The sequence below is a fragment of the Lithobates pipiens genome, unplaced genomic scaffold (genome assembly GCF_037356315.1).
Source record: "Lithobates pipiens isolate NorthernLeopardFrog02 unplaced genomic scaffold, aLitPip1_a1.2 Scaffold_16, whole genome shotgun sequence".
Taxonomy (NCBI): domain Eukaryota; kingdom Metazoa; phylum Chordata; class Amphibia; order Anura; family Ranidae; genus Lithobates; species Lithobates pipiens.
In genome coordinates, this window is record NW_027507748.1 from 308,683,170 (window position 1) to 308,708,685 (window position 25,516).

The 25,516-nt window shown below is 39.9% G+C and overlaps 1 protein-coding gene across 1 annotated transcript in view; it reads left to right on the forward strand.

Annotated features, from left to right (window-relative positions):
• LOC143982681 (bile acid receptor-like) overlaps nucleotides 1–25,516 on the forward strand; it is a 132,064-nt gene that overhangs the window by 91,181 nt on the left and 15,367 nt on the right. Inside the window, exons 3-9 of the mRNA XM_077481607.1 lie at nucleotides 5,480–5,842; nucleotides 8,880–9,020; nucleotides 12,570–12,709; nucleotides 15,353–15,457; nucleotides 21,185–21,284; nucleotides 23,084–23,212; nucleotides 25,126–25,242. Coding sequence (XP_077337733.1) covers nucleotides 5,480–5,842; nucleotides 8,880–9,020; nucleotides 12,570–12,709; nucleotides 15,353–15,457; nucleotides 21,185–21,284; nucleotides 23,084–23,212; nucleotides 25,126–25,242 — 1,095 coding nt within the window. The remainder of the gene's footprint in view (nucleotides 1–5,479; nucleotides 5,843–8,879; nucleotides 9,021–12,569; nucleotides 12,710–15,352; nucleotides 15,458–21,184; nucleotides 21,285–23,083; nucleotides 23,213–25,125; nucleotides 25,243–25,516) is intronic.

The window sequence follows — 25,516 nt, forward strand, 5'->3', positions numbered from 1 at the left end:
TGCGGTCTGGAAGAAATCCTGTTCCATGTATAAAGTTCAGGCTGAAGTAAAAAAGCATTACGGTTTCATGAGAAATATTTCTTTGAAATTATATGGCAACATGGCTGCCTGTGGCTCAAAATAATAAAAAAGTTGCTTTACTAAAATTAATCACATAATATAAAAATACTTCTACTTTTTTGTATACCATATAGTAGTTCAAATACATTTTTAAACTGAAATAGACAACATAGTTATGTATGTCATAATCTATTGCACACGTAGCCAACATCTGCTGAGATGCAGCCAGCACACACATCCTGTTCAACTTTGTAGTTAAAATTTGGGATCCTTGGTAACACTGAACAATTATGAGACAGCACATTTGAGCTATGCAGTTAAAGGAACCTTTATTAACAGAGATATGGGGCTTACCCTTACTGACCCAAAAAGTTAGGTGCCTGGCTACCTATGGATTTAATACTTTCTCACTGACTAACCCAGAGCATGATCAGTCAGAGTGGGGTTGGCTCTCCTGACTTCCATCTTTGTTTTGGGCCAATAACTCAAACAATTGAAGTCACTTGATTACTTTAACAAGCACCATCATTTTCAGATATAGACAGCTACATGCTTTATTTACTATATGTTCTGTTCCCAATGGCCATATTGTAAATGTCCAACAGGGCAGGTCTCTGCCCACAGAGGATAATAATGTGTGGTTTTTAAAGGTTCAATTTTTTTTACTTGAATGCATTATCTACATAAAGGTAAAAAAACTTTTATGTGCAGTTCCCCCCCAAATACTTACCTGGGCCTGATCTTGATCCAGCACTGTGCCCTAGAGCAGCAGCGGTCAATGGCGGCCTGTCCATTAGGGGCGCAGGGGGGCCGCCCCCTAAACCATGCATCCACCCCATTTACACGCATGGATTCCAATGTGTTTTCTTTCACTTTATTTAGAAGCACGTGATTAGAGTCAGCGGTTTCAAAAAGGGTGGGCTTGGGGCGCAGAGCACTGGGCTCCAAGCCAGCCCAGTTGTGTGACATTAGCAAAATAATATTTGCTAATGTCCTCCTGTCTCTCCTCCCGGCCAATCAGGAAGCAGGTCCTGAGTCTTGATTGACTGGGAGTCCTAATAACCGATTGGCCACGAGTCCTAACTGCTGATTGGCTGGAAACGAGCGCGTGAGTGCTGGGGTGGGGGGATTATGTGGTTGGCTGGCTGTATGGGAGGGTTTCTAGCTGGCTGGGGGGGCAAGAGAAATGAGCACCAGCCACCACTGGTGACGGTACTCTCGCTCTCTCCTCACTGGAGAGGAGTGGGAGCCATTTGCTAATGCTGCTGTCAATCTAATCCAGTACTCAAATATGCCAAGAAATATGCAATATATGCACTTGGTTATCAACCAAACAGTCCTAATGTATGTATAAATACATACAGGGGTTGATTTACTAAAGTGTGCAAAATTTGGCACAGCTCTGCATAGAAACCAATTAGCTACCAGTTTTTTTTCTCAAAGCCTATTTGAACAAGCTGAAGTTAGAGAGTGATTGGCTACCATGCACAACCGCACCAAATGTTTCACTTTCCAGTTTTAATAAATCAACCCCACGGATATTTTGGGTCCCTGTTCTGGATAAATAGCAGAAAATAGTATATTAAAAAACATTTTGAATATCATTACTAATGAAAAATATACACGCATTATATGTTACACAAACTGCATTTTCCCTATTTTTTCTATTTTTATCTGCTTATTATAAATAATATAGTAACAGCATTTTCAAAAAAACAAAACAAATGTAGGTGCTATACAATACAATGTGAAAAACCTTTATCTATGCAAGGTCATTACAAACGTTAGTGTTCATTGATTAAGAATTAGCCCTAATATGCAAAAAGGAGGCTTTAGTACTTTTTTTTTGTATTTGGAGCTACATTTAAACTCTTTTGTTAATGCGTGTTGCGCTATATGGCAAACTTTCACACTTTACATTCATGTATGGCATTTTTTCATATGGCATTATATTTTTGAGAAGACCTGTATGCTAGATTTGATATTATGCTGAAAATTTCTTCTTCAAGCTGTCATGTAATGGAAAGTGTGACATGTGATTCTTTTTTGCTAAAACCAGTAAACATGTATTTAAAATAAAAGTTATTGCTAGGGTAATTGACATATTTTTGGCTGAATTCGGACCTGAATTGTCCCAAAAGGCGCACTTCGTACTGGAGCCGCTGCGGAGATGTGTGAACCAGTTCTATAGAGAGTCGGTCACAATCTCCTGCTTTGCGAACTAGATCCAGAGAAATCCGCATCCAATTCGCAATAGTGAACCCAGCTTAAATGCAAGCAGTGTAAGTTCCTGAATTTGACTTGGTCTCTGCCTCTTGCAAGTCCTTCTACTGCAGAGCTAAGCTGGTAGTCAGTTAAGGTTCGGTTCTCATGTGCTTACAAGGAACATAAATTAGTTCATTAGTCTGCTGCTTTTTCTTTTACTGTCCAGTCACAGGTTGGGGTTTACCATTTGCAGACCAGGCCTTTTTCTGGCACTTGTTGCTTACAAGTTAAAATCTGTATTTTTTGCTAGAAAATTACTTGAAACTTCCAAACATGATATATATTTTTTTAGCAGAGACGCTAGAGAATAAAATGGCAGTTGTTGCAATATTTGATGTCACACTGTATTTGCTCAGTGTTCTTTCAAACGCATTTAAAAAAAAAAATACACTTTAATTAATTAAAAAAAAAAAAAAAAATAAACAAAGCAACAAAATTAGGCCAATGTTTTTATATAATATAAAAGATGATGTTACGCCGAGTAAATAGATACCTAACATGTCATGCTTTAAAATTGCGTACACTCGTGCAATGGCGACCAAATACGGTACTTAAAAATCTCCATAGGTGACGGTTTAATTTTTTCACAGATTACCTGTTTAGAGTTACAGAGGAAGTCTTGCACTATAATTAATGCTCTCTCTCTCTAACGATTGTGGTGATACCTCACTTGTGTGGTTTGAACAATCTTTACAAAAAAGGGCATGACTTACGTATGCATTTGCTTCTGCGCGTGAGCACGAAGGGATGGGACGCAGTAAATTTTTTTTCCTTATTTATTTATTTTTTTAAACTGTCCCTTTAATCAATTTTTTTTTAGCACTTTTATTGCTGTCAATAAAAACATCCTCGTGACAACAATAGGCATGTGTCAGGTACTCTTTAGGAAGGGATCTGTGGTCTGAAAGCATTCAAAATGCCAAGATTAGTGTTTTTGAATACTTTTGAATTTTGAAAACTGGCACCGTTGTTTCCCGAGTAAACCAGAAGTGAGAGCCTGGGCGAGCAGCCGAAGGTGGCGAGAGGGGGAGTCCCCTACTGCTGCTTGTTATAACAATCCAGCAACTGCTTAACCGCATCAGTTGTTATTACAAGAGAGCCGACTGTCAGCGCTAAAAAACGATACTGGGATGATGCCTACAGCTGCAGGCATTACTCTGGTTCCACCACCTGAAGCCAAATGACGTACAGGTGCGTGATTTGGTGATACTACAGTCTAATTTTTTTTAAATAAAAAAAAGGGGGGTTATAATTACCTGCTCTGTATAATGATACTGCACAGAAAGCACCCTCTTATGTTTCTGACAGGATAGGGTGATTTCTGTGCACACACAGTGCTGTTAAACCATTCAGTTTCTCCTGAAGTGAAAGGAGGGAGTGGTGCTGGAGCTGGGGACATGGCTGGGGTTTGACAGGAGCCAGGCAATTGTTTAGGGACAGGGGGGCTAAGACGGATAGTAGTTGTTTTTTTTTACCTTAAAGGGGTTCTAAAGGCAAAAAGTTTTTTATCCTAATGCATTCTATGCATTAAGATAAAAAACCTATGTGCAGCAGCTCCCCCAGCCCCCCTTATTACTTACCTGAGCCCATCTCCATCCAGTGCAGTGTTGCAGGAGAGACCCAGCTGCCTCTCCCTCCTCATTGGCTGAGACAGCAGTAGAGTGCCATTGGCTTCCGCTTCTGTCAAACTAAGTCAGTGAGCCAATGAGGAGAGAGAGGGGTGGCGCTAAACTGTGGCTCCATGCCTGAATGGACATGCAGAGCAGTGGCTCGGCAGGAAGGAGGGGCCAGGAGCACCAAAGAAAACCCCTGCACATAACAGGTAAGTATAAAATCTTTGTTATGTTTAAACACAAAAAAAACAAGACTTTAGTATTACTTTAATGCAGAAAATGCATTTGGGTACAGAATGTTTAACCTTTATGGAGGACTTGAGGGAAAGAAATACAAATTCCTAGGTCAAGTAAATCAGCTACCATACATGTTTCATAAACTAAATCTAGATCTAAAATCATCTAGTTGTTTGACTAGCTTTTTCAGATTTTTTTTTTATCAGATATTTTTTTTTTTCATTGGTTATACAAAACATTTGTACAACGATACAAACATCCTCCCCAACATACACTGCCTGGAGCACATATACCATCAAACCAAGAGAAAATTACATGATTTAATTTGTTTATATTGACAAGAATAGATCATTTTGTTAGTTTGGAGTTCAGCTTTAAGAATGTTTAAAAACTAGACCAAACTTTTTCAACCAGGGTACCTTCAGGTTTCTTTGGGGCTGCCTTGGCAAAAGGCCTAACAATTGTCCAAAAACTGTATAAAAGCCAATGTGTAAATCAAGCCTGCCTTTTAGTTCTGGAAAGCCACAGGTTCCCATTGTGCACTTTTACAACCTTCCAACCACCAGGGTCCTAACAACCAATGACATCACCGGTTGATAAAAAGGATGCTGAGTGCTTGTACAGCATCCTTTTTGTTTTTCCCTTCACGCCCATCTCCATTAGCACCAGGGTCACATTAGCTGACTGAGGGAAAGAAATTGAGGGAGAAGAGAATCATTGGAATACTAGTCTGTTTCAGTGTTCAAAGGTGTGTTTATTTTGTAAAATAAATCACCTCTAATGCTGGGTGTCCATGTGTATATGTTGCTGTGTTATTTAAAACTAGTAGTTTTGTTTTTTTATGCTTTAGAATGGGGTGCCTTGAGATTGTACAGAATTTGAAAGGGTGCCATGACTGAAAAAAGGTTGAGAAACACTGGCCTAGAATGTTAAGAATGTTAGCTCATACTTGTTACTAATGGAGTTGCAATGTTAGAGATTGGGGATAATTTCCGTCCAAGACTGACAGTGTGAAAAGAATTAACTACAATGTTGTTGCACACCCTCACTATAACACAGATGTATCAGCATGATAAGTTCACACCATTATTTTCTCAACAAAGGTTTGGTATTTGGTTGTGTGCAGGTTATCTATCTGTCCTAAGTTACTTATAATGCTAATTACTATCATGGATAGATTGAACCCATGCAGGCTAAAAGATTTTCATTGCAAGTTGTGCACTGGAATTTCATTTAAGCTATGCCGAGGCTGATCAGCAAAAAAAGTATTGCATTGTCAAGCTTTGCTATGTTTATTTTCACAGATGTTCTGCCAGAGCACATTAATTATCAACTCCCGGATTCAGACTACCAGGCGACTCCATATTGTCAGTATACAAATATGCCTTATTCACCTGTGTTGCAATCCCCATCTTCCCAGTGCCATTACAGTACATACAGTCTGGAAAATACATATGGGGAAGGCCAGTATGTCCTGAGCACCTGTGATTATAATAAACCTCCAGCCAACATGACTCATAGCGTAGAAGATATGTACTCTACAATGAAGAGGCCCAGGATTAGTCATTCTACTATTCGGATGAAAGGGCATGAAGAACTTTGCGTGGTATGTGGAGATAAGGCATCGGGTTATCACTACAACGCACTTACCTGTGAAGGATGTAAAGGTAAGCAAATGGTTGAGTATCACAAAGTAAACATTTAAGAAATGAATTGGGAATAAAAATGACATACTGTATATGATGTAGTCAGTCTATCACCAGCAATAACACAACAGTTTTTTTTTAGGAGATCAACCTATATCAGAGTATTATTACCTTATGATCCTGGCAGAAGTTCTGTTATTTTTACCTCTTCCTGTAACAGGCCAAACTGACCAGCAAAAGTGTGTTACAGGAATAGGTCAAACCATATTACATATTACATATTACCATATTACAGTGCTGATGTGATTAGAAAGATAAGCATTTATATATTGATTAGAAAGATAATCATTTCATTATCCTAATAAGAAAAAATGCTTTAATTGTTTAAAAATGTTAGCTACATTTGGACTTTAATTATGTATTTTACTTAAAGTGGAAGTTAACTTCCATCACTGACTCTTACCTATAGGTAAGCCTATAATAAGGCTTACCTATAGGTAGTGTAAATATCTCCTAAGCGTGCACCGTTTAGGAGATATTTACTGTACATGCAGCCAGTGACATCACTGGCGCATACGCTCTGAAAGAACGGTCCATTCCTTCAGAGCTCTGTGCCGTGAACAGTGGCTCCTGCGTGCATGCGTGGGAGTGATTCATTGCGGCTCTGGCCAGTCACAGAGTCAGAATCCACGAACCCTGAAGCAAAATTAATGAAGATGTAAGCCGCCTTCAGCTCTGATATCTTGGCGCGGGAGGGCTTTAAGGTAAGGTAAGTTTAACATAAAGTGCTCGTATGAGATGCATACTAGAATATTACAGCTTTAACTTGCAGGGTAAAAGTAAAAAAATGTCCAGCGGTTTACAACCGCTTTAAAGTCAATTTAAAACTATATGCCAATCTAAGACTACTCTGTCCATAGGGTGATTTCATTTCAAAAGTGAATATCACTTCGGAGGAAACAGCAATGTCAATCTGTAACGCAAAGACGAAAGATATAACAAACCTACAAGCAGCACCAACTTGTAATAAAACTATGATACTGGAGGGACTCTGCTCTGTTAATACAATTTTAAATAATATATTTTTTTAATATAAATTGTCCTTACCTCCTGAGTCATTCTTCATGAACAAAATAGGGACCCTGTATATTATGCTGTTAATACGTTTTGGACACAAAATTATGTTTGAATGTAATTTTTATTAAAACATTTCAATAAGACAAAAATGGAACATTCAAAACCCATGGAAACTAAATGGTTTTCAGAAGATAGACTTTTAAACAACATTTGCAATTTATGTTTTACTGTTGCAGGTAAAAAAAAAAAAAATTTTCCCACCCAGATTGAATGTAATGTGCTGGTCCAACAATGGCAGACATACAGTTAGATTACAATGTTTTTCAACATTTCTTATACATGAACTCCTGAATCAGCTAGGGAATTCAAAAAGCTCCTACAGTAAGTGCTGGTCAATGTGCTTCAGTTACCATGGCTCCCTATTCATACCCTGTTCGCTCTAGTTGAACCAATTGCCATTACCTGTGCAATTAATATAATGGCCCTCATGTGACTTCCCTTCAGTCCTTGAGCTCCTTTGCCTCTTTGGTAACCTATGAAGGAGCATAGACTAGACAAATGATAAGGGACAACTAGTCAGATGTTACTATTATGACTGCCAAATGTTTAATTATCTGAATAGATTTGCATATTTTTCAATGACAGTGGAAATGTTTATGTTTAGGTTCTTGCTATTGGTCTCTTGGGTGCCAAATCTGTGGTGTTCCACAGGTTAAGCACTTGGAGGCTAGAGGGTATATGAACCAGACCAACCAGGCACATGGGCTTGGTAATTCTCCTCTTCGGTGCTCTCATGACCAGAATACTTAATGTATGGGCAAGATCTTCACCTTCCAAACACCTTCCAAACACCTCAGCTGGAACTGGAGCTTTAAGGGGATTCTAGCTGAAAAACAAGTTTTTAAGGGAACTCAAGAGATGATGGTTTCCTGTAATATTGCTGGCATTAGCTGATATTTGATAGAATACAAAATACATTATCATGGGAATAGGAATACCAGTTCTCATTCTTTATGTGCTGAGCTGGTAGCATCACTAAGGAGGAGAAGGTCCCTTTGACCTTCTGAAACATTAATTAAATAAGTTCACCTTTCAAGCACCAAAGCTGTAAAGGCACGCGGTGTGTACTATAGATACGGGGTCTTCACAGGGTATCACCTTTTGCCAAAGGTCCACTACCTCAGCACGTGTGGTAAATGTACAATGAATGTGATGTTTGCTGGATTATGAATAAGGCATATGTAACCCCAATGTCTCTCTTGAATGTGCAATGAATGTCTTTTTAAAGGTGCCCCTAATTTAGGAAAACTACATTTAAAAAAATAACGAAATGTCAAATTTTGATAAACTAAAACTATACAACCAAATATGAAGAATAGATGTTCAAACTGAATGCCAGTGATTTTGCTATTCCACTTACAGTCTGTTTTAGTATATTGACCAAAAGAATTCATATTTCTTTCAGACTGACTTACATAGAACCACAAAATTATGAAATGTGTTCATCAATATAGTTCTAAGGTCCGGTTCACACTGAGGCAGCACCACTTGCAGCGCGACTGCCTTGGGCGACCTGGACACGACCGCTGCAGCGACTTGCAAAACCACTTCTGTATAGAAGTCAATGCAAGTTGCCTCAAGTCGCCCCCAAAGTCGTGAAGGAACCTTTTTCTAAGTCGGACCGACTTGTGTCGCTCCGATTAGAATGGTTCCATTGTACAGAATGGGATGCTACTTGTCAGGCGGCTAAGTCGCCTGACAAGTCGTCCCAATATGAACCAACCCTTACTGGTGGCAGTGATAAAAGAAGGCTGTAAAGCCCCAGTGAAAACCAAGTTCAACTTAAATACACATCTTCCTTTCTGTACTTTCTAGGGGTATTTTGTCTATGTTTGCATTATATATAGTCTTACTTTTTTAATTGGGAAAACACAATTTTGGTATTTTTTTTCATCACTAATAAAATATTTAACTATTTTAGGTTTTTTCCGCCGTAGCATTACCAAAAATGCTGTATACCGATGTAAGAATGGTGGACACTGTGAAATGGACATGTACATGAGGAGAAAATGTCAAGAGTGTCGTTTGAAGAAGTGCAAGGCAGTTGGTATGCTCGCAGAATGTGAGTTAAACATAACATTAACGCATTAAATTAATCTTTGCTAATATTAATTCCGCTGATACAAATGTAGGCCGAAAAGCAGCAGCCAATTTAAAGCACAACTTCACCTAAAATGCGAACATCTGTTTTTCTGCCTCATCCCCTCTTCCTCTACAACTTTTGGCACATTAAACAAAAATGGAGATCTTGTGTTTCTGCTAAGCACTGATCTCTGTTTTTCCCCAGACAAAGCACTTCTCCCCACAGTTAGAAAGCACCCCTAGGGACACACTTAACCCTTTGATTGCCCCTGATGTTAACTCTTTCCCTGCCAATTTCATTAGTACAGTGACAGTGCATTTTCTTAGCACTGATCACTGTAATAATGGAATAATTTTGATGGTTCAACCTCAAGCAACACCTAACAAAGATGGCACCTCATCCCTGAAAGTTTGAAACATGAATCAAAGGACAGGAAGGGAAATTAGGGATTTTTGCGGTGCTAATTAACAAAATACAATTAATTGAAGTACAAAGTTAGTAGTACAAAAATTTATTAAGTTTGAGCTTAAAATCAGTAGCAATATATGCTTAAAAGATTCAGAATAATGCAATACAGTGGTTGTTCTCGTTAAGCACACATAGTCCCTGTAATAATGTCACTAGTCCCCAAAAAGTGTCAAAAGTGTCAGTTAGGTGTCTAATTTCTCTGCTGCAATATCGCAGTCCCACCAAAAATTGACTATCGCCACCATTACTAGTAAAAAAATAAAATATATATATATATATAAACATTCCAAAAATAAACATTCCATAAATATACCCCATGGTTTGTAGACGCTATAATTTTTGCACAAACCAGTGAATATACGCTTATTGGGATTTTTTTTTACCAAAATTATGTAGCAGAATACATATTGGCCTAATATAATAGATTTTTTTTTTTAAATGTATTGGAAATGTTTTATAGCAGAATGAAAAAAATTGTTGGCCTTTTTTGTTTAACCACTTCAGCCCCGGAAGATTTGGCTGCTGAATGACTGGGCCATCTCTTCCGATGCGGGACTGTGTCGCTTTAACTGACAATTGCGTGGTCGTGCGACGCTGCACCCAAACAAAATTAACATCCTTTTTTTCCACAAATAGAGCTTTCTTTTGGTGGTATTTGATTGTCTCTGCGGTTTTTATTTTTTGCTATATAAACAAAAAAAAACTATTTTGAAAAAAAACACAATGGGGGTTATTTACGAAAGGAAACTCCACTTTGCACTACAAGTACACTGCAAGTACACTGGGAAGTGCAGTCGTTTTAAATCCGAGGGGGACATGCAAAGAAAATATAAAACAGCATTTCAGCTTGCACATGATTGGATGTTAAAATCAGCAGAGCTTCCCCTCATTTCAGATCTACCCCTCAGATTTACAGCGACTGCACTCTAAATAACCCCCAATATTTTGTACATTTTTTCTCAGTTTAGGCGGATATGTATTCTTCTACATATTTTTGGTTAAAAAAAAAATCGCAATAAGCTTATATTGATTGGTTTGAGCAAAAGTTATAGAATCTACAAAATAGGGGATAGATTTCCATTTTTTTTTTATTATTATTATTTTTTTTTACTGTAATGGTGGCAATCTGCGATTTTTATTGGGACTGCGACATTATAGCGGACACATCGGACACTTTTGACACATTTTTGAGACCATTGACATTTACACAGCAATCAGTGCTATAAAAATACACTGATTACTGTAAAAATGTCACTGGCAGGGAAGGGGTTAACACTAGAAGGCGATCAAGGAGTTAACTGTGTTCCTTGTGTGTGTTTCTAACTGTAGGGGGAGGGGACTGACCTAGAGGAAATGACCGATCATGGTTCCTAGCTATTAGGAACTCACGATCTGTCACACCTCACAGAACAAAACAGGGATTTGTGTGTTTACGCATGTCCCTGTTCTGCCTCTCGTGCCCGTGATCGCTCGTGGCCGGCAGTCATCGCGACTGTTGGCTACAAGCATCGGCACCCCCGCTGAGCAGTGGCCACGTGCGCGCAACTCCGGCGGCGCATGTGCCTGCTATCCTGATCGTGCTGACCTGCCGCAGTAAAATGACGGTGGCTGGTTGGCAAGCAGTCAAAGTGCAAAAAATATAAACCTCAGGGGTGATCAAATGCCACCAAAAGAAAGATCTATTTATGGGAAAAAAGGATATCAATTTTATTTAAGTAGTGTCGCACGACCACACATTTGTCAGTTAAAACAACACAATGCTGTATCGAAAAAAAAATGGCCTTGTCAGGAAAGGGGTAAAACCTTCCAGAGCTTAAGTGGTTAAAGGGTGGTAGGGAAATGGTTTCTCTGAATTTGTTGGACAATTTTTTTTAAATCACTTTTACTCACTTGAGTTTAATACCCCATCATTGTCAGGCCATTTTTTTTGTTAAAATTCTCTGATACTTTACCTGACAAAAACTCATTCAAGCAACTTTGTACTTGAAAAAGTCAACACTGGAGTCCATAATCCGCAGAATTTATTTATTTAAAAAATCAAGTGGTCTAGTATAGAGCAGAAAGCTTGTTCATGCAATTTTCCCAACTTAATCACCTAAAAGTTTTTGTCACATAGAAAGGCAAGCTGACGTTTACAAAGGAAGGAGAGAAGGGGTTGTGAAATAGTAAAAAAAAAGATTCTTACTGCTACTGTGGTGTGTGTGCCTCCATCACAAAAACTAAGCAATTGCTCTTATATTCTTTATTGCCTGTTTCTATTCGTTGTAAGAGGAAGGGGAGTATTATCAGATGTAAACACATGTCTGTTTACATCTGTGTTCACAGCGATTGATGTCTTCTATTAACAATTACAGCAATCAGAGGGTGCAGAGCTATTTGGAGCATCCATGCAAACTGTGCTTGTGAACCGAGCCAACCAGAAGCCTTGGTACACCTTCATTAACAGGTGAAACAGACAACCAAGGGCTATTTTTGGAGTAACGTTTATAAATGTCACTCCATAAATATATGATGTCTAGCTCCTCGTCTTTTTTTTTTTTTTAATTTCAAGGAAGTGGTCTAGCTGTCCGCTTTTTTTTTTTTTTTTTTTCATAAAACATTTGTAGTTTGTTTGCTGTTTTGGTGTACCATACATCCCCCCCCCCCCCCCCCCCCGCCCCCTAAAAAAAAAAAAAAAAAAAAACTGTGTATAATGCATAGCATGGAATTATATTTGACACTCTGGGGGTTATTTACTAAAGGAAAATCCACTGTGCACTTGGAAGTAAAGTCGCTGTAGATCCGAGGGGGACATGCAAGGAAAATATATAACAGCATTTTAGCTTGCACATGATTGGATGATAAAATCAGCAGAGCTTCCACTCATTTCAGATCTACCCCTTAGATTTAGAGTGACTGCACTTCCAAGTGCACTTGCAGTGCAAAGTGGATTTGCCTTTCGCAAATAACCCCCTCTGTATTGTTAACTTAATAAAGATGCAGTCACAAAAGTAATACATTAATCTAATGTGTCTTAAATATAATTAATTATACCTGATATGTCTTTGTGTTTTGTGCTAGGTTTGTTGACCGAAGTGCAATGCAAATCGAAAAGGCTCAGAAAAAACTGTAAACAAAACAATTCAGTTTTTCGTAATGTGAAAGTGGAAGATGATGGATGTGATAACAGACAAGTAACGTCAACTACAAAACCAGCAAAAGTAAGAGATAGTTCCATATTGACAGATCCAGTGGATATGCACCATAGGCCTTCTTATCAAAATGATAAACCTAAGCTGAATGCATGATTGTTGGTTCCTGTGCATTTTCTGTTCTATCAAAGGGAAACTATGGAGTTATTTACTAAAGGAAAATACACTTTGTACTGAAAGTGCACTTGGAAGTGCAGTCGCTGTAGATCCAAGGGGGACTTGCAAGGAAAATAAAAAAGAGCATTTTAGCGTTCACATGATTGGATGAGGAAATCAGCAGAGCTTCCGCTCATTTCAGATCTACCCCTAATGCCGCGTACACACGACCGGACTTTTCGAGGGACTAGGTCCAACGGACTTTCAGCGGAGTTCTGACAGAGTTCTGATGGACTTTCCGAATAAACGGACTTGGCCACACACAATCACACCAAAGTCCGACGGATTCAAACGTGATGACGTACGACTGGACTAGAATAAGGAAGTTCATAGCCAGTAGCCAATAGCTGCCCTCATGTCGGTTTTTGTCCGTCGGACTAGCATACACATGAGCGGATTTCTCGGTAGGAACTGGGTCCAGCGGAGTTCCGGCGGAAAAATTTGAAACATGTTCCATTTCTAAAGTCTGACGGATTTTTGCAAATCAAAAGTCCGCTGCAGCCCACACACGATCGAATGGTCTGCTGGAATCGTTCCGTCGGACCTTTGATGTCGAAAAGTCCGGTCATGTGTACGCGGCATTAGATTTAGAGCGACTGCACTTTCATGTGCACTTGCAGTGCAAAGTGGATTTGCCTTTCGTAAATAACCCCCTATGTTTGTATTTCAACTTTGTTACAAATAAGTTATGTATTAAAAAAAGGGACATTCTAAGGGACAGGGAGTAAGGGAGTGAAATCACCGTTATGACTCATTCATAGAGTACATTTCCGCTTTAGCTACTGAGCTCTATAAGAAAAGAGTCTTTTTAGAACAAATGAGCCAAGGAAAGAGGGAAAATGTGATAGTCTAAAACTGAATAGAAGCTTTCAAAATTTTATGCCATTTTTTATATTGAAATGTGTTTTGTCAAGTTTTTGGGATTGTGTTCAATATGTGTAAAGATTGATAACACAAATACTTAAAAGTATAACATTTATTAAAGTAATGACAGATACAGATAAAGATAAAGAATATATACCAAGAATACTTAACTAAAGATGCTTTTCTCCGCCATGGGTCCGGTTTGCTGTTACGCACATGGCACAGGTGACCACAGACGCTTGAAGAGACAAAGGTCTTATAGGATTTGGCTGTGGTAATATTGTACTTGAAAAGACCACCTCTGGCCAACTCCCTTTGCACTATAACCCCTCAAGGACTTGGTCCATTAACAATAACATTCCAATGACATGAGTCAGCTAAAAGTCACCAGAATAACCAAGATATTAGAAGCTTTATTAGTTATTTGTGAGGCCAACAATAATAAGGTAAATGAATTAGGCCATTCCCCTATCAACATAACTAAAACAAAAAAAATGTTTTAAAAACATTATTTTTAGTCGGTTCAAATCCCATCCATGGAGTTTGCATGTTCTCCCTGTGCCTCCGTGGGTTTCCTCTGGGTACTCCGCTTTCCTCCCACACTCCAAAGACATGCTGGTAGGTTGATTGGCTCCTGACTAAATTGGCCCTAGTTTTTTTATGTATGAATATGAGTTAGGGACCTTAGAGTGTAATCTCCTTGAGGGCAGGGACTGATGTGAATGTTCAATATATATGTAAAGCGCTGTGTAAATTGACAGTGCTATATAAGTAACTGTAATGAATAAAGAATGCATACAGAAAGCTAAACTTAGAATAACACACAGATTATCCATTTTAATGCTCTTTCAAGAATGGAAAGTGGCTTTACAATGCAAAGAACATGTGTTAATGTATTCTTCTTAAAGAGGAAGTAAACCCTGGTGGGTTTTACTTCCTCTCTATTTCTCTGCAAAGGTAAAGCATAATGGGCTACTATGCATCGCATAGTAGCCCATTACGTGTCACTTACCTGAAACCGAAGCCTGCAATGTCACCGTTGTCCCCACTGGCAGGGAGTGTCCATCTTCCCCCTTCTTCCTTGCGGGGCTGCGAACCCCGCCTCTGTGACTGGCCAGAGTCGTGTGACGTCACTCACGTGCATGCGTGCGGGAGCCGTCAGTCACCGAATGACCCCTATTAGAAACGGCACAATGTGCCCTTTCTAAAGTGCGCATGCGCCGATGACATTGTCCTTGGCGCTCAGCTTATTTGTAAATATCTCCTAAACTGTGGAGGTTTAGGAGATATTTCCAGCACCTACAGGTAAGCCTTAATATAGGCTTACATGTAGGTAAAAGTGGTTGTACAAGGTGTACAATCACTTTAAAACTAAACATTAAGCAGTGGGGCTCCCCTGCTCTGCAATGGTTACATGCTCATTTTGTCTAGGAGTAGAGGGATAGACAGTTTACCATATTTCTATCCCCATCAACTAGCACTCTGCTCCTTGGTGTGAGTGGGCCCTCAATGTCCTCATGTACAATGTAGGACTGCTAATCCTGCATTGTAATTAATTACTACAAAATGCCTGTGACTGGCGAGTAGTGAAGAAAAGTGCACAGATATTTAAAAATATTGTACATTCAACAGGTTATACCTCGTTTGGAACTGACTGCTGAGGACTGTAAGCTGATTGATCATATAGTAGCCGCTTACCAAAAATGTGGTATCCCGCTCGATGATCACAAGTTATTTGTAAGTATTTGTTGTGTTATTACAGTCAAAAAAGTACATGCATCCTCAAAAGTCATCAATACAATTGCTAATCTATACCTTTTACCTAAAATAGTACTTAATTATTTCAATGAAGGGGCTCAGATTTAATGCTGGCTTAATTTCCTAAAGTGCTTGTAAACCTCTAAAATATAATATACACAAAACATATCCTTCTATAGTGTGTACTATTCTAAGTTCAGAGCACTAAGGGTCATTTCTGTCTTCTGCTTTGTTCCTCTGCTATTTATATAAGTCACTTCTGACAAGTTTTCCTGAAATAAAGAGGTAAAAAAGGTGATGGGGAGGGAGCTCCAGCACACAGACTGTGACTGACAACCTAAGCTTTGTTTCTGTGTGCTGTGTGAAGGGGAGGTATGTTCCTTCCCTCCAATCAACTCTCAGCTCTCTTCACTGAAATCTGCAGAGTGTAACTTCAGCTCTGTGCCCCCTGCTTTCTGAAAGCTCAGACATGCTGTAACATTCTGGACTTTGTACTGTATGGCGGTTAGAGAAAACTGCAGATAAACTGCAGATAAACAGGTACTTATGTAGGAGAATTTGTTTCCTTGCTGGTTATTACCTTGGGCCAGTCACTTCACTGGGTATATGTAAGGGTTTATAACTACTTTAACAGTGCCCCCGACATTTGTAAATATATGCTTATAATGTATAGCTGATCTCTGGGTAGATATGGAAAGCTATCACTTCAACCACTCAGCAAACATACTTTATCCTCCCTTGATATCATCCTTCTGTAATTGGCTACAATTAGCAACTCAAACTAGAAGGGGGAAGAGCAATACTATACAAAACAGAGATTGATGAACTCATTAGTGTACTGCTTCTCCTTCACTGTCCAATCAAAGGCTAGGGCAAGTCCAAGGCCAGGAAATTTTACTCAGTTGCAGTATAGTATATAGTAGTATATTGGGGTTGACTGATTATCGATTATCGGAGTGGCCAATTATCGAGGGCCGACATAAAAAAAAACAATTATTGGTATCGATCAGAAACGTACCGATATTACTGATATTGACGATTGTAGTCAGACCTTGTCAGACTCACGTACCTGACAGGTGAGCTCAAGATAGAAGGGGAAGGTCTCCCTTACGGGTCTAGTTCACGGCCCCTGGTAGGGTGGACAGGAGGCACGGGAGCGCAGATGGGTATGAGAGCCTGGCGGGTTGGATGCTGGAGAAGAGATCTAATGGGTGGGTACAAACAGGTAGACAGTCTCTCACAGCTGGATGCAGGTGCAGATGCAAGCAGGAGATGGTGGGCAGGTCCAGCCACAGGTACAGATGACAGCAGGCAGACGGTGCAACATAGGGATGAGCAAGTTCAAGTCCGGGTCACAAGCTGTGTAGGCAACAGGCGGGCAGCATGGTACAAAGGAGCAGGCAGATGTGAGGTCAGAGACAGGCCAAGGTCAAGGGCAGGCAGCAGACAGGATAATCCAAGGGACGAGCCGGATAAACAGGAGGTCAGGAATACAAGCAAAAGTCACAGGTATCAAGGCACAGGATAGCTTTTGAGTCAAAAAGTCCACGTGAGGAATCTTCAGTGGTATACAGTCAGTTCATGCATAAAGTGACTTAGTGCCAAGGGGGGGACCACCACCAATGGTAAAATTGGCTGCTCACCTCATCGTATGGACCCTTTAAATTACAGAGGGTCGTATGCACTTAAATATCAACTCATCCAATCGCTGTACTCCTCTCCGACAATATCCGACCGATTCACAAACGAAAACACAGCTTTCTCCCATTCAGAGTGAAATGAACTGACACGTTCGTGGAATACCCACACTGGATCGGTATATAGCAGTACTCACAATTCCTCAGACCATGTGGATAGAAAGACAGGCCATAGTGCTCTCCATAGAAAAACGTTTTAATGATGAATATACATAAAAAACACACTTACAATAACGAAGCTTCATACGATCTTTAAAATGATCAATGACCGCGGGTGACGTCACGTGATCTCCGTCCGGACGGAGATCACGTGACGTCACCCGCGGTCATTGATCATTTTAAAGATCGTATGAAGCTTCGTTATTGTAAGTGTGTTTTTTATGTATATTCATCATTAAAACGTTTTTCTATGGAGAGCACTATGGCCTGTCTTTCTATCCACATGGTCTGAGGAATTGTGAATACTGCTATATACCGATCCAGTGTGGGTATTCCACGAACGTGTCAGTTCATTTCACTCTGAATGGGAGAAAGCTGTGTTTTCGTTTGTGAATCGGTCGGATATTGTCGGAGAGGAGTACAGCGATTGGATGAGTTGATATTTAAGTGCATACGACCCTCTGTAATTTAAAGGGTCCATACGATGAGGTGAGCAGCCAATTTTACCATTGGTGGTGGTCCCCCCCTTGGCACTAAGTCACTTTATGCATGAACTGACTGTATACCACTGAAGATTCCTCACGTGGACTTTTTGACTCAAAAGCTATCTTTGGACTTTTTATTAATTTTAATATGTTAGTAATCATTTTATTTTAGTTAGAGCGCTGTACCATCTGTTTGATATATTGTATTTTGGGATTTGGTAATTGATCCTTGGTGTTCAGCAGCTTTTCGTAAAGGGGTTGTACTGCGCTGATTTTTTCTGTATTTATATCAAGGCACAGGAAGCTGCAGATCGGACAGCACCGAGTACACCGCAGGGGACACTTAAGTAGGCTGCTTGGCGCCAACGCACACCGACGCACGCACACACCCTACAGCAGGGCCACGAAGGCTACACTTGACAGAGCTGCAGCCATGGATGAGCAGAGAGATAGTTACATCGCCTCTCACTGCCCACTCGTATCCGCTCGGATGCCGCTGGGGAGAGGCTGCCAGAAGTAGCATAAGTAGTGACAAGCTGCAAATGGGTGTCAGGTGACAGTGGCAAGTTACATGCTACATATGGGTGTCAGGTGACAGTGGCAAGTGTCAGGGATACAGGTCGGGGATAACGTTGTGGAGAAGTTTAAAGCAGGGTTAGGTTATAAAAACTTATCCCAAGCTTTGAACATCTCACAGAGCACAGTTCCATCCATTATTCAAAAATGGTAAGAGTATGGCATAACTGCAAACCTACCAAGACATGGCCATCCACCTAAACTGACAGGTCGAGCAAGGAGAGCATTAATCAGAGAAGCAGGCAAGAGGCCCATGGTAACTCTGGAGGATCTTCAGAGATCCACAGCTCAGGTAGAAGAATCTGTCACACAGGACAACTATTAGTCGTGCACGCCACAAATCTGGCCTTTATGGAAGAGAGGCAAGAAGAAAGCCATTGTTGAAAGAAAGCCATAAGAAATCCTATTTGCAGCAAGGAGCCATGTGGGGGACAAAGCAAACATATGGAAGTAGGTGCTCTGGTCAGATGAGACCAAAATGTAAATTTTTGGCCTAAAAGCAAAACGCTATCTGTGGCGGAAAACTAACACTGCACATAACCCTGAACACACCAACCCCACAGTGAAACATGGTGGTGGCAGCATTATGTTGTGGGGATGCTTCTCTTCAGCGGGGACAGGGAAGTTGGTCAGAGTTGATGGGGAGATGGATAGAACCAAATACAGGGCAATCTTAGAAGAAAACCTGAGTCTGCAAAAGACTTGAGACTGGGGCCAAGGTTCACCTTCCAGCATGACAACGACCCTAAACATACAGCCAGAGCTACAATGGAATGCTTTAGATAAAAGCATATTCATATGTTAGAATGGCCCAGTCAAAGTTCAGTCCTAAATCCAATTGAGAATCTGTGACAAGAATTGAAAATTGCTCTTCACATATGCGCTCCATCCAATCTAACAGAGCTTGAGCTGTTTTGCAAAGAAAAATGGGCACAAATTTCACTCTCCAGATGTTCAAAACTGGTAGAGACATACGCAAAAAGACTTGCAGCTGTAATTGCAGTGGCTCTACAAACTATTGACTCAGGGGGGCTTAATACAAATGCACACTACACTTTTCAGATATTTATTTCTAAAAAAAATTGAAAACCATTTTTCATCTCCCACTTCAATTATGTGCCACTTTGTGTTGGTCTATCATGTAAAATCCCAATAAAATACATTTACATTTTTGGTTGTAACATTAGAAAATGTGGAAAATTTCAAGGGGTATGAATACTTTTCCCATGGAGGCTCTAAGACTGAGAACTAAGCGATCAAACACAGAAGATCGCTTCGCAAAGGCCCCTTTCAAACTGGGGCGGGAGTGGTGGTAAAACTGCGCTATTTTTAGCGCCACTTTACCATCATTTTAGCAGCGATATTCGGCCGAGAAAGGGTTAAAACCGACCGCAAAGCACTGCTTTGCCAGCGGTATAGCCGTGCTGCCCCATTGATTTCAATGGGCAGGAGCAGTGGAGGAGCTCCAAAGATGCTGGTAGCAGGACTTTTTTTGGTGTCCTGCCAGCACACTGCTCCAGTGTGAAAGGGCTTTCACATTGAAGAGACAGCAGCGGCTGTTTCAGGGTGCTTTGCATGTGCTATTTTTAGCGCTGTATTGCGTGCAAAGCTCCCCAGTGTGAAAGGGGCCTTAGTTCTCGGTCTTCAGGCTGCAGGGAGCTGGCTCTCTGCTTTTCCCCTCCAGCACTCACTGAAGCACTGGGCTGGGGAAGGGGCAGGAGTGGCTGGCTCAGTGTCAGAAACCATGAAATCAGACCAAGACAGAAGTACAGTTAAATCACACTTGTTTAATAATAAAAGTAAATAGAACAAGCATAGTCAAAACATAGCCAGAGTTCAGGAACCAGAATGGATAGTCAAACAAGCCAAACATAAGGGAGCCGGAGCTGAGCGTATTAAAACAGCAAGCAGGATCTGTAGTCAGAAGGGATGTCAGCCAAGCAAGTCTATTAACAGGAATGCAGGAGAGCGTCTCTGTGATGTTGCGAAGGCAGAGCTCCTCAGGACTGAACGGCTTAAGTAGGCAGGACTGTCGAGCAAGATATCAGCAACACTGAGTAAATGTGGAGAGATAGGAGCTGGCAATTAGCCAACAGCTGAGCGGTCAGCTCAGAGAAGGAAGTGCTGAGCCCAGCCCTGACACTCAGTCTCCAAGCAGCTCGCTGAGAGGCTGAGCCAGCTGCCAGTCCAGGCATCTGGGTGGATCTTTTCAGAGCTCTGTGACATCAGCTGACAGTGGGCTCCTGTACTCCTCTGATCCATAAGTACAGGCAAAAAAAGCTCCACCTTTAAACTGTTACTGCCTACAGTGCAAAACATTCTTTGTATTTGCTTCTGCTGTTGGTCAATACTGGCCAAAGTTTTAATAAAGTGTAGTGATAAACCTACTGGAAATATTCAAGTCGCCTTTCCCTGTTCAGTGGTTGCTAGCCCTGGTACTCGAGGGATCCCAGTGCAGAAGAGCTCTGATCAGACCCTCTTAAAAATTTACAATGTATCTTCTCCTTAGCCACACCTTCTGGGCCTCTCCTACCTGGGATTGTCTAAAGTTAGATACATATTCATAATCTAGTGACTGACTATCCAACAACTACTACCGACATACTATATGCTGTAGTGATATGGAGCTGGTGGGAGGAGCCACAGAGAATAATGGGGGAATCAGGCATTCAACACGCAATGTTTCTTATTGGTAGTAATCGGAATTATTTTTTCGTTTGTTCATTTTAAATGTACTTAAACAATTCTGACATCTACTTTTGTTTGTCTTTTTGTTGGTTTTGGCTCAGCTAGAAGAATCAGCAAACCCAGAAGAGATATTTTACCATATCTCAGAAGCAGCAGTGTTGCATGTACAAATGCTTGTGGAATTTACGAAAAAATTACCAGGTGTGTTAATTTATGTGACACAGTTGCAATTTGTTGACACATTTTTTGTAATATATATGGTATTGGTCACTAATACCACTATGTTCTGAATTCATCAGTTATCCAAAGATTGATTTTTTTAAATATAAATATATATATATATATATATTTATTTATTTATTTTTTTGTACATTTATTTCATTATTTATTGCATTTTATCTAAAGAGAAAAGCAAGATCTTTCACAGTTTTCTTTTAATTGTACTGTATGTCATGAACACCATGAACACCAGGGATATCAGCCATGTTAGGGGATATCCCTGAGATAACAAGCTCTTTCAATGTTATAAATGCTAGTTATTTGGGCATAACCTAAACTAATTGTTACATTGAGGCAACTGATTGAGGGAGGATCACACTGTTTATTACCTTCCTACACTGTAATGTAAGATATGTACTTTTTAGTTACTATATATAGTGTTTTCTGCACTGTTGGCAAATAAAGCTCAGTGTTCCAGATCACATGGCCCATTCAATGGGTGTCTTGATTTTAAATATTCTTTTTATAAGTATTATGCATTGCCACTAAAGACTTGCAATGTACCTCTAGGCGTGCATCAGAGACAGCAATTGAGTACTGGGAACACAATGCATGGCCCGACTGTGATCCTTTTTTATGCTATGGGATTGGGGAGGGAGGATAAGCAGTCACCATTTATAGGAAACAATAACAATTGGCATGGGTTTTTAACTTGCTTTCATGTCAGTTCCCTCTGGGGTCTTGGTGTGGTAGACATGAGAAGTTCAGATCCATCTGTAGAGAGAATGTATATCCAAGAAAGCTGTAGCCGGCAACTCCAGAATCCCATGAAAATCTTTATTTGCTACATGAAGGTCAAGATTCAAAACAGCTGACGCATTTCTGCATACAACCTTGTTCATAGCATGAGAAAAAGTATATGGTTCTGATGAGGAGAACACATTGTGGAGAACATCCAGAAAATGGGAGTTCCAAACACAAATGTTGAGATACAGAAATTCCTCCTCTACTCTTCCCTGTCACACACTGCAGCTCAAACTTTAGAAAGGTTTTTACTCAGTAACGGCCATTTCATATCCCACTGATATATGTTGCTGCAAATCAGTAGTAGAGGCCCAGGGGCATATGGCCGCAATGCTTTTATGGATAGGGTCTGTATTCAGGTATGATCACCATTGCTATGGTACACTAAACCTACAACAGCCGCCATTTGACTATGCTTTATATGCATGTACTTGAATGTCCCTAGGAATTATTATTAGATTAGTCTATATTAGACTCCCTCAAGAGCTGGTTCTGGCTAGCTCAGTAGCTTGCTTAAAAAAAAGGCCTTTCCTAAATGTACATAATATAACTGGATACTATTACATTAGGTAACGTTGATCCAGGGACTATTGCCGATTGCCTCTTGGGGGATCAAGGAGGAATTTTCTCCCCTGCTAGAGCAAATTGGAGCATGCTTTGCTGGGGCTTTTTGCATTCCATTGGATCAACTGTGGGTGAAGGGTTGTGTATATAGGATTGTATGTTTTTTTTTCCCCTCGATTGAACTGTATGGTCTTTTTTCAGCCTGACTAACTATGTAACTATTTATGTAATTACAAATATAGTTACCCCTCTGTCCCCTTACCTAAATCACAGGGTTGTTCACCTGGCAGATTTGTAGTTCTCAATGAAGCGATATTACATTACCACACTCATAGTCCATTGATTATCTCCTCCATCTCCATAATTTAAGTAAGTCTGCAAGTCTGATATATCTGGATATTTGTTTCTTGCAGGTTTTGAATTACTGGATCATGATGATCAGATTGCTCTTCTAAAAGGCTCCACAGTTGAAGCAACCTTTTTACGCTCAGCACAAATATATAATCTGCAAGTTGCAGGAGGTTTACTACAAAATAATGATGGTAAGTAGGAAGGAAAATATAAAACAGGTGTTTTATACCACTGATAATTCTTCCTTTTATTCTAACAGAGCGGTGGACAGATAAATCAACCAAATTGGATTAAATAACACAAGGCTGAATAAAGATAAAACATGTTAAAACAGTGACATGCCTCCAACCCTACATATTACATAAAAAAAGAAAGAAAGAAAGAAAATGGGACTTTACATGAGGCATGTCAATGTGTATACTACTGCACAGAATATTAAATCTATCTGAATTGGCTTAGCATCTCAATCTCATAGTGTAATCCATGAATGTAATAAATTAATGTATCAATATCAATCATATTCCAAAAATATTATATTGTAATCAAAAAAGATATACTTAGCAAATATATAACATATTTAATACAAATACAAGTTTTTGATGGACATAAAATTATATAATCAATACAGAATGAATAAATATAACTCATATAAAATACAGAGTATAAAAATTAAATTTGCATGATACATTTACAAATAGTAGGCACCAATATTAAAAATGCATCTTTAAGCAAGCATGTCTCAGCACTCATATTTGAACACTCAATGCGTTTCACGGCATTGTAGCCAATCATTCGGGAGTAAAATCCATGGTAATTGCTGAAAAGTCAGATAAATACCATTTAATATATAATGCCCTCTAGAGAGGGAAAGTGTCAAACGACAGGCTAATTCTAAATTACTTACGCAATAAGGCTATACCCAGCTATACCCAACTCATCCCGGGCCACCATCAAAGTGTTGTGCTAAATACATATGTCTAGTTTATTAACCATGACTAAAGTAGGCCCACGGGCAAGATTAGTTACATTGTCAAGGATTGTGGTAATATGCATAGGTGTTTTAAATATGAAAATATTTAATTTATGTTTCCATGCATTTAAAATTGTCATCATGAAGAGTTCAATGACTGCAGCTGTTCCCACTACTGAACAGTAGCATACCCTGGAATTAATCCTTGTGCTAGGAGTATTTCTGTCAGAAAAGGTTCCACCTGCTAGTGGCACTGGCAGACATTTGGCATGCAGTACTGATGTCCACCAGTAGGTGTCTCCTGGCAGTCTGGAATTGTGAGGGGAGCTTTCTCCTGCTGGTGGCACTATTTGATCCTTGGGCTGCAGTACTGGCGTCCACCAGCGGGTGATTCTTGGCAGTGTGGAGCCGACATCAACTCCTGCAATCAGTCATCAACTGAGCCTGATTGCAGAAGATGTGTATAAATACCCAGCAACACACACACATAGTTGCCTTGATATCTTCCTTGAGCCCTGACCTGAACCTGAGAGCTCTGTAGCTGATCCTGTCTCTGTACCTGAACCCTGTGCCCTGTACCTGAACATGTCCCTCCTTTGACCCTGTTACCTTTACCCTTGCGCTACAGCCTTATCCATCCATCCTCTCTTTGTCCTGTTTGTTCCCTGTTCCCATCTGCTGATCTCCCGTTGGTGACCCTGGTGTAGCTACATTTATGATTCCGGTATTCCCCATTATTATATATATACCTGTCTGATTATTGTTATTTGTGGGTCTCTGTCTATGAATTGGTTTGTTGTGCACTGTGTTATATTTGGAGGTGATTGTGTTCATATTTTCACTTATCTTAAATAAATCACAATATTTTCACTTAATATACGTTTGGTTTCCTCTGTTGCTGTCCATGCGGTTCTGGTCCCACCTGATACATGACAATTTCTTTAAAAGGCCTGACCTAACTTTCTGCGTCAATGGCTTCATCAAAACCATTTAGTTCAATAACATACCAAACTATGTTTTTTAATAAAATATGAATATAGTATAATACATTTTACATATACAAAAAATAGTCTAAAGAATTTAACACATTTGACCCATCTGATAGACTAATTGTAAGTACAACTTTTCTTACAGGACTTCTCAGATACCAAAGCCATTCAACAGAATATTACCATATTCAGGATTTTGACAGATGTCCCCTGTATTCTATAGAAACGCCTCCTCACCAAAATATTCCACAGTATAACCCAGGTTTGATATGTGTTGTTTTGCTATTTAATATAATTTGATGTGTGTGTGTGTTTGTGCAGGTCTACCTTTAGACATAAAACTCTATGTGGGTTCCCCTTTCCCCCTCTTTAAAGCGGGAGTCTGCCGGGACTCCGGGTTTTTTTTTTTTTAAAAGCCAGCAGCTACAAATACTGCAGCTGCTGACTTTTAAAATAGTGACACTTACCTGTCCAGCGCGCCCGCGATGTCGGCACCCGAAGCCGATCTCTAGATCGTCTCTTGGGTGCTGCCACCG